A 10,668-nucleotide genomic window follows, 5' to 3' on the forward strand; every position below is an offset into this window, starting at 1 on the left:
TAAGAAACCGCCTGGAGCCGCGCATCACCAAAAATCATTTTTTTTCGAATTCTATGTTATAGTCATGTTTCTATGACCTTCCTACAGAAGTTATAGGGGTACGATTTTTGATGCTTGAAAAAATGTCAAAATCGAACCACTCTAATGTACAGTTGTATGAGATGGAATAAATATCAAAAACAAAAAACATTCATCCTCTTATTAGAAGATCGACATTTTATTTTCGGTTAATGATTATACATTTAGTTCAACAATCAATGCGATTCAATGGATCTTGTACGCTTATGACATATGAAAAAAAACTGTTTATTAACTACAGTTTTTATGAAATATCAAAATGTTGTTCGGATTTCGGTTTGATTCTTATGGTTGAATACAATGTTCCTTTTTGGTTTTTGAACTGTTTGCATTACGTATTTACACATCCTCGTCATCATGGCTTACGATTCAATTTGATACAAAAGCCTTCATAGATTGATGCATTCCATTCTGCACCCAAGCGGTTTTTCAGAATGTCAAATTCAGTCCGAGATTTCAGAAGAAAACTATAGTTCATCACATTGAACTTTCCGATGAAATCAAATATTTGGTCAATCGAGAAACCATAACTAAAATGGTTCAATTCCTTCAATAGTGGCAATTCTTGTGCAGCTGCAGTCATTATGGTTTCGCTGATGCGGGAGTCGCTTTGTAGCCAAAATGACACTTTTTCGATCGATTGATTTTTTTTGAAGAAGTTCGACCATTTTAATGAGTTAATCGATGAACACAACGGAAGTTGTAATGTGATGTTTTTAAGCTGACCAAACGTTATCAGATTTTCTTCCGATGTCATCAAACGTAGATCATTCTCTTCAATGTTAATATCCAGTTTTTTCAACGCAGGAAAATTGACTGCGGTGTCAACATTTTTGAAGTTGGCAGCGGATTCAATCTGAATAGATTCCAATTGGGAAAGTGTTTGGCATGTCTGCCAGAAACCTTTGGGTGGAACAATGCCACCCAACCATAAGCTGCGCAATTGTGGATTATTTCGCAATGAGGTGCAAATATTTTTCGGGCGAATATCGCTGTCGTAACAAATTTTCAAATGTTCCAATTGTGGTATATTCTTCACGATGAACATTCCCTTAGTAAACGTCGAACACCAATCCAATTCCAATCGACGTATCGCCGGAAACCATTTCTTAAAATTCGTATCTGCACAAAATTTGCAGTTGAATAATTTAACAACTTCAACGTTTGCGAATGGTTTCGGCAACAAGTTGTTTCTGATGTAATCAAACCCAGCAATGTTGATTGCAGTTAGCGAATTGAAACAGTATTCATTTGCATAGCCAATCAATTTCTTGGCAAATTCACCTTCTATCTCTAGCTTGGTGATCAAATGACCAAAACAACGCAACAATCTCAACTGCGATTTTTTGTCGGAGATCTCAACGATGTCATCGTCTGAACCAAAATAAATTTCATCGCATAAATAGAATTCGGTCTTGCCAAATTTACGCTGGAATGCCATGTCAGCAGCAGGCTTCAGTTCTTTGTTGGTATGTGCAATGTTCAAGAAATCTTCGAGACTCAAATGCATAAAGATACGCTCAAGACAATCGTCCACCACATCCGTCAGCTGCGTTGTACTGGTTGCTGGGCCCTCACCGTCGTCAGTTCGTGGATGCTTTGGCTCTGGTTCATTTGTTCCTTCTGGTTGACATTTTGCTACGAAATTCGCTTTTTGATCAGCCATTTTCTAATAGAAAAAATTGAAAATACACAAATTAGCCTGAATACTGCTCCCAATTTCGTTCTGTGTGAGATTCGAAAATTGTTAGGAAAACAACAGCTAATAGTAGGATATCTGTCTCGAATAGTATACCATATAAAAATCAAAGACACAAAATTGCTTTCAAATTATGCTTACCGTTGTGTAAGTTCTATTGTCGAATAAAACTAGAGCCGAATAAATTATTTGTTGCTTTTTCTATAAGGTTTTTTATGTAATCTCAAAATTTTAGTGACGCAAATAAAAATCCAAGTCCGCACTTTATGCTAAAGATGGCGACGATTAATGATGAAATTTGAAGCACCTTTGTACTTTGGCTGTCACGATGTGAATGTATAATTACGTCACTGTGAAACACACACGCACACAATCAAACCAACTGAATCAATGATAGACGGTGTTATCGCTATTAAGCTGGACCAGTTTGCATATTATTTTTCGAAATGCCACCGTTCTCATCATGTTTGAATCAACTGTAATCGTAAGCTTTGAAGCTGCAAACAAATTCAAAATTTAATTTCCATGAAAATGTGTTTCATTTAATGATCGAATTTGAAAATGGAACTTAATTCATATTGGATAAAATAAACGACTTTCAGCATTAAAAGTTATCACTTATGAGCGGAGCAGAAAATGGGAAAAAAAAGATAATTCTATAGATTTGTATAATATAATTTCGTTGATAATCTTATAATTAATGTTGTTGCTGTAATGGACACACAGTTCCTAAACTGTTCAAATGATCGAATTTGAAATTGATCCATTACAACTTGCGATTCAATTTAACACGAGTATCATATTAATCGATTAAAGCTAGTTCATATTACGAAAAATATTTGCAATATTTTTCGGTTGTTCCCTTTGTTAGTCAACCGTCGAAAAAATAACAATGAAACATTTGATTTTATTCATTTTGGCGATCGATGCCATTGTATATTGTGAAAAATATCAGCAAATTACTAGTTACAGCCGCACAACTGATAATCCAAAAAATTTAACTTCCGTTTGTGCGACGAACTCATCTGAAAATGATTTTGACTTAAGCAAAAATGAGATGTGTCGTCATAGATTTGATTGTAATATTTTTTCTGAGGTGCGATTTGAAAATTGTACGCGGCCAGAAATTCCAAAGAATTTATTCAATGTGTTCATAATGCGGAGTTGAAATGTATCGGACCTGGGATTACAATCATTGCACCTGGATTGTTCAGATGATTTTAAATTAAGGTATTTATCTGCAGCGGGCAACGAATTTATGAAATTTCAGTAAATTTTCTGAAATGAAACAATATTAAAATTGAATCGATTGATATATCAAGAAATAAGATTCAAACTATTCGTACATTGAAAGGAATTGTTCTATTTAACGTATTTGAACGTATCGCACAATGAACTATCAACAATTGGAGAAAAGTTTGTACCCTCGCTAAAGTTGGATGTTTCGTACAATCAAGATGCATTTGAAATAAATATTATGTTGGTTTTTTTGGATCTATCGCATAATGACCCCAAATATACACATCTAAACTACCTATTTTGATAACTCTGTATTTGCGGTCCCATGTTGGGGATCCATAGATTGATAACCGATATTGTGTCAAAAAACAAATTCTTAAAAAAAATTTGGAAATTCATAAATAAAAAAAAGTTTGATTTAAATCTTGGCGCGAATTGTTTGAAACGAATGGAAACGATGACGGTGTGATTCAAGCACAGCCAACTTCAAATTGAAGTGCAACAAGTGTCAAAATCATATCCTTCTCTTTGCGTTCTTGGTTTTGACAAGTATTATTGGTATGAAAAAGCTGTAGCACAAACATTGAATTGCATTCATTTCACCTTATACCTTCATTAAGAATTTTTCATTCATATTACATCGATTTGGGCATATTTCTCATGTAAATATTTGTAAAAGTTTTTGTTTTTAATTAAAAATGTTCTATTCTGTTTCTATTCTTTTATTCAGTGCAGTATTTCATGAAGAGTGTGTATTTGTCACTAGTGACGTCATCAGCCGAAAAAGCAAAAAAATGTACAACGCAGATAACCAGAATCATAATAAAGATGCGGTGGCGGGTCCATCAAGCGACGAATCCCCGCCGAAAATATTCAATTTGACCATCGATTGTTTCGACGAAATATTTGAATATTTGAACGTGAAAGACCTGTATTCATTCGGTCAAACATGCAAGCGAATGAACAAAGTGGCCGGCGAATATTTCAAACAAAATTATTCATCGGCTGAGAAATTCTGCAAACATGATGAAATATACACATACATAGTTTTTTCGGTCAAAGATAGTGTTGTAAATGAACGCATTCAAATATCTGGTTTCAATAAGTTCATGCCGTGCATTTCAGTTGGTTATCATAAATATAATAAATTCCATATAAATGCGTTTGAGTCAACTAAACACATCTATCTTGCGAGTATCATAATTAATAAAGAAAAAGTTGAGCTTTTTAAACAACTGTTGCCCCAACTTGAAATTGTTCAACAGCAATGTTGTAGCGTTGATGGTGACTTATACGATTTAATATTGAAAAAATGTGAGAATTTAAGAGAGATTTATATTCAAAATTGGGCTCTCGGTAATCGAATAAATGGGAACTTTAATTGGTTATTACAAGAATATCCAAAGCTTGAACGTTTAGAATGGATGCCTCCCAAATCTTGTCAAATTGAAGAGCTGCGTAAATTTTTCGTACGCAATCCAAATGTACAGAGATTTTCAACTACCTCAGAATTTTGGTGGTACAATCGTAACATATTTTTGAGTTCGAATATAAAATTGGATATATTGGAACTCAAAGAATTTGATTTTTATTGTACCAAGACGTCGAAAATTCCCTTGGACTCATTAAATCAACTCCATGAACAAGGTTTTTATAAGCGATTATACATATACGTCGATAGAGTTGACGAAGAGTTCAGCACCTTATTAGCCTCACTCAAAGGTCTCGAGTTATTGTGCATTCGACGATTAAACGAGAGTTATAATTTAACTCAATTGACCAATCTGAGAGAATTAATTATTTTGGCTGGAGCGAAAGCCAAGTATATGGAGATCTTAGCAAATGGCCTGACGAAACTCGAACGTTTTTACATTGATAGAGCTAGCATTGAGGACATTATGCCATTCATTCGTCGATCACCGAAACTGAACAAAATCAAATTCATACCTCTTTTTTTCCCGATTGGTGAAGCTTTGAATTTAACAATGTTGAATGCAGAACGTGCCAAGTTAGCTGGAGCACGAAAAATAACAATTTATACACGTGATGATGTCTTCTTGGCTACTAAATGGACGACCAGAAATGGTGACACCAATTTGAGCTTCATCGAAATGAGACGATCGGATTCGTATGAATGGAATCCTTATTTTTAAACATAATCTTTTTGCAAAAGAAATTTTATTATTCATTTTTTAATCATTAATCAGATCAATATGCTAATTAAATTTAGAATCTTTTCAGATTCATTTAAAAAAATAAAGAGCTAGAGAAGTTTGTCTTTGTCTTATAATTTACATATTTCACGATACTTTTTCAATTTTAGATGTGAAAAAGTACAGGAGAATTGATTCAATTATAATCTGACCAGACAATATATTTAGCTGCCGTCATCTGGATATTTCAGCTCATCTGGATGCCGTCAGCAGATGATGCGAAGTGAAAACAATAGAAGTGATTGTTATAGTAATACCAGTATATAACAAGCTTATATACCTATAACAATCACTTCTATTGTTTTCACTTCGTATCATCTGCTGACGATATCCAGATGAGCTGTAATATCCAGATGGTGACAGCTAAATATATTGTCTGAATCTGACTATTCCGATTGAAATTCACTACAAAACTGACAAACTTAGATTGAATACCACAGTTAATTAATACATAGAAAAAACATATGCATGAATGGATGTACTTTTTATTTGCATGTGTATTTATTTATTATAATTTTTCGTTCTATCTCTTGTTCTTATAATTGGTCCTCAACTCAATGATTTGTTCTCATAGTGATAGTGTGATTGTATTTGTTATATTTTTTAGCGATATTTTTGGTTCTTAATAACCATAATCACACATTGACTAACATCTGAGACAAATTTTTCCGAATTTACCCCCGGGTAATTTTTTTTGGATATTTAACGGTTTGATCCCTTTCTGAGAGTTTTACTTTTCCGCACACACCTAGTGTGTAAGGTAAAGTATTGGAATCGGTCGAAAGATTAACACCCATCAAAAATGTGTTTTCTGGGTGTTTTTGGGGCCAGGGAACACGAATCTAGCGTTTTTTTTAAAAAGTAAAATGTACCTCCTTTCCTTTGAAGTCGCTGTCTCATATGGAACCGCAAGTTGAAAATTCCTTCATATCTTGAATCTGGGGACTATAAGACATGTTTTCTCAAGTGGCCATCAAGATATGACTCGAAATTCAAAAAATGTTCCACCCTAATGTGCGTGGTACCCTGTACCCTGTACGCAAAAATTAACACGATAACTTTCAAACAAGAAAAGTAATTCAAAATCTGACTTCACAGGATGATTGGGGGTGCCGAGACAGAGTGAAGTCTCATGTCTGGTGTGATGCCCATGTGCATCCATGGAAAAAATTCCATTTTTCTTCCAAAAGTGATATTTAATATATACTTAAACACTCAAAAATGTATTGGGGGGTTTTTGGGTACGAGAAAACCGATTATGACGTTAGTTTTGCGAAACAAATAACTTTCAACACACTTTTCATACAAAAATTTCAAAAAAATTGGATTTTTGTATGAAAGTTATGCCTGTATGATATCGTAATGAGCTGAATGGTTGTACAGGTCATTTTTATCACACAAAAATACCATTCCGAGAGTTTGAAGACATTTCAACGCATATTAGGGGTACCTCCCGAACAAAATTTTGATTTTTAGCTCAAAAACGAAATGTTATATGGGAAGTACCCTTAATAAGCATTGAAATTTCTTCAAACTTTCAGAATGTTAGCTTTTTGTGAAAAAAATACCTCGTACAAAGTTTCACGTCGTTATGATATCATATAGGCATGGCTCCGATACAAAAATTCCCATTTTTAGTAGATTTTGTATGAAAAGTGCTTCGAAAATTATTTGTATTATTTGAGTAAAAGATTTATAATAAATGCATATTGTGGATCACGGTGCGGAAAAGTTCATCTTACGGATGTAAGACATTTTATTTTTTATAGTGTTTTGTTAGAAAATGAAATACTTTCTAATGTTGTACAAATGGGTTCATCATGAAAGTGTGAAAAATCTTTTCTCGAGTACTTCTGCTATTAAATTAAAGAATATTTCGATGCCAAAGTTTGAATATATTTTTTTGTCTCGAACTTTATGCCGCTTGAAAGGCTTGAAAAATCGAACAAATATTATTTTGAACTTGCTTAATAAAATACGCAACTACCACCATGCGGAAAAGTTTGTCTTACTCCCGTAAGACTCTTTATTTCTTTTCTTTTTTTTGTTAAAAAAGTATCGTGATTCTTATAAATTGTAGAAAAAAGATAAACGAATCATTTCTTAAAAATATAATATACAAAAAAAAAATAATTAAATTTAGTGAAAATACTATTTTTGTATATCTGTCAAACAATTGGTATCTGTTAAAATAAAAACATTTCAGATAAATTATCATCCGTAAGTCTAACTTTTCCACACTGTTTCCAAATTTCTTTCCTTACCGATATTTATTTTCCGAAAGATATTGAACATTCACTGGTAGTGCAGTACTAATTCAAAAGTAATAACTACCGAATTCTAATTTCTGAGAGAAGTTAAGTTTTTTGGCCAATTAATAGACTATTGACGCATAAATAATTCAAAATATGTAAACAGGCTATTTTCTTTCGAAAAAATAACATTCCGAAAGTTTGAGGCAATTCTAATACAAATTGAAGGTACCTCCCATACAAAATTTCCGTTTTTGAGTCATAAATGGAGAGTACCTCCATTTGTGGTTGAAATTATTTCAGATTTGGTGAAAATATGTATTTTGGAACGAAAATAAGATCCACAAGTTTTCATTGTGATTAACTGATTAAGTTACTGCAAGCATACATTTTGGAAAGAAGGTCGATCAATTTTGAGTGAAAAAAACGCCCTAACTACATGACTTAATCACCGTGGAAACTTGTGAATCTTATTTTCGTGCCGAAATACATAATATCAACAAATTTGAAATAATTTCAATCAAAAGTAGGGATGCTTCCCATTCAAAATTTTCGATTTTTGGTACAAAAAATTGAAATTATTTCAAACTTTCAGAATGTTATTTTATTGTGTAAAAAATAGCCTGTACAAACTTTCACGTCATTACGGCAGCCTTAAATCATGGCTCCCATAGAAAAATTCAATTTTTTGTGATTATTTCAAAAAAACTCTGTTAAAACTTGATTTTATCTCAAAACTAACACCGGATTCGATTTTCTCGTACCAAAAACCCCCCAGTACACATTTTAAACTTTAATTTACGTCTCTGGGGAAAAATTTATTAAGTTAACAAATTTTTGCATACCATACCTCTTATGGGTATGGCACCATCATGGTGTCACCATGGATACACCGATGCACGAATATCCTAGGGGGATATTGCGTGTATATAGTCGCAATTTATTGACAAATATTTGCGACACATTGGTTTATATTCGTATACGAATATGAAACCACTTTTTTCAAATATGCCACCAATATATTCCAATATATTATATAAAATACTCTTGTGAATACTAGAGTACAAGTACTTTCTAAAGTACAAGTACTTGCCAGAGTAAAAATTGTAAAAATATATATTATTGAAAAGAAAATGTTTTGATGAAAAACCAAAAAAATGGTTTTTTCTTGATTTGTATAATTTAAAAAAAATGTTTAATTTTATATTTTTATTTTTTATTGTGTGTTCTATTTATTTATTTATTTATCCGTGGATTATGTACATTAAACTAATTTTGAACAATAAGTTCATTGTGCAAGAGTACTAGATTTGTACTAAAACTAGTACTAAAATCTAGTACCAAATATCAACGAAAATTTTATACTTGACGTAACCTCTTATTTGACCACATTTATTTGAAGCGTCTCAAACATGGTAAGTTTGCTTCTTTTCACATATTTTAAAAATATTTTATTTAAAACTTGGAATATTTAAAAAAAATTACTAGAATAAATGTGGTCAAAAAAGAGGTTATGTCAAGTATAAAATTTTCGTTGATATTGGGTACTAGATTTTAGTATTAGTTTTAGTACAAATCTACTACTCTTGCACAATGAACTTATTGTTCAAAATTAGTTTAATGTACATAATCCACGGATAAATAAATAAATAAATAGAACACACAATAAAAAATAAAAAAATAAAATTAAACATTTTTTTTAATTATACAAATCAAGAAAAAACCATTTTTTTGGTTTTTCATTAAAACATTTTCTTTTCAATAATATTTTTACAATGAGTCGTTTAAGTAACAAGAGTAATACTCTAATAGCTAAAGTGTTTTGTTAAGTATATTGGAATATATTGGTGGCATATTCGTATATATTTGTTTATATTCTTTTTCGAAGTTGTTTCGCAATCTCCCCCTAGCGAATATCGCTGAAAAACAATACCAGCCTATTCCTCGCAACCCCCAATCACCCTGTAAAATCAGATTTGGATTTGCTTTTCTCTAAGAAGAGTTATCGTGCTAACAAATTACCTATTGATTATTTGCTTACACCATACAGGGTACAGTGTACAGTGTACCACATCCCCACATTAACATGGCCAAAAAACCGTTGCTCTGTGCTTCGCTATACCAAAAACGCATAGAAAAACCATTTTTTCAAAATTTTGGGGTGATTGCAATAATTTACTGCACACAGTGGGTGTGCGGAAAAGTAAAATTTAAAATATTGCCAGTTAAAAAAAGTAATAGAGGAGCGCCCGAAATTCATTTTGTGTTAAACGTTCAAATATTTGTGTGTTGTTGTTACTCCAATTTTTTTTATTTATAATAAATTCTACTAATTATTTTCATTACTACTATTGCAAAACTTATTTGATTTATACAATTTTGAAATAAAATTGCCAGAAAAAAATATATGAGAAATTTACGAAGTTTGCAAGCTTCATTGTTTTCAAGAGCGAGAAAGAGTTGGCGCTCCTCCAACGGACTCATCTTCAAATACATTGTCAATATAGGACGTAAGAGAGCGTCGATCAGATATTAATCACCATTTGTGACTTCAATACTAAAATATACTATACTACAAATTACATTTTGAAAGAGAAAAAGACACATATAAGGACTTGTATGATTGGACTTCACTTTATTCAAATATTTACTGGCAAGAGAGTAATGGAATCAATGATTCTTTACTTTTTAAGTTGTTCAAACTTCTCAAGATTTTTCAATGAAATGAATCTGAAAAGATTTTTAATTCAAGCGAAATGAATATTGATTTGATTGAATAAACATTTCCTTTCTTTATATTTATCTCGCCTTCCAAACATACGAATCCTTTCGTCTCATTTCGATGAAGCTCAAATTGGTGTCACCGTTTGTGGTCGTCCATTTAGTAGCCAAGAAGACATCATCACGCGTATAAATTGTTATTTTTCGTGCTCCGGCCAACTTGGCACGTTCTTGATTCATCATTGCCAAATTCAAAACTACACCTTTATCCAGTGGTATGAATTTGATTTTGTTCAATTTCAGTGATCGACGAATGAATGGCATAATGTCATCAATTCTACTACGACGAATGTAAAGGCGTTCGAGTTTTGTCAGGCCATTTGCCAAAATCTCCATATCCTCAGCTCTCCAACACCCACTACACATAATTAATATTCTCAGATTGGTCAATTGAGCTAAACTCTTG

The 10,668-nt window shown here is 32.3% G+C and overlaps 2 protein-coding genes across 2 annotated transcripts; one reads left to right on the forward strand and one right to left on the reverse strand.

Annotated features, from left to right (window-relative positions):
• Window positions 1-348: 348 nt before the first annotated feature.
• On the reverse strand, window positions 349-2,033 carry LOC116346493. The gene is made up of 2 exons (XM_031776575.1): window positions 1,919-2,033; window positions 349-1,747 (listed from the first exon to the last, which is right to left on the reverse strand). Exon 2 carries the CDS (start codon window positions 1,742-1,744, stop codon window positions 434-436), a length of 1,311 nt encoding a protein of 436 aa, XP_031632435.1. The 5' UTR covers window positions 1,745-1,747; window positions 1,919-2,033; the 3' UTR covers window positions 349-433.
• Window positions 2,034-3,581: 1,548 nt separating this feature from the next.
• Window positions 3,582-5,310, forward strand: LOC116346492. The gene is made up of 2 exons (XM_031776574.1): window positions 3,582-3,678; window positions 3,747-5,310. Exon 2 carries the CDS (start codon window positions 3,811-3,813, stop codon window positions 5,167-5,169), a length of 1,359 nt encoding a protein of 452 aa, XP_031632434.1. The 5' UTR covers window positions 3,582-3,678; window positions 3,747-3,810; the 3' UTR covers window positions 5,170-5,310.
• Window positions 5,311-10,668: the final 5,358 nt, after the last annotated feature.

The sequence above is a fragment of the Contarinia nasturtii genome, unplaced genomic scaffold (assembly GCF_009176525.2).
Source record: "Contarinia nasturtii isolate CC-2019 unplaced genomic scaffold, AAFC_CNas_1.1 Cnas_scaffold_1553, whole genome shotgun sequence".
Classification (NCBI taxonomy): Eukaryota; Metazoa; Arthropoda; class Insecta; order Diptera; family Cecidomyiidae; genus Contarinia; species Contarinia nasturtii.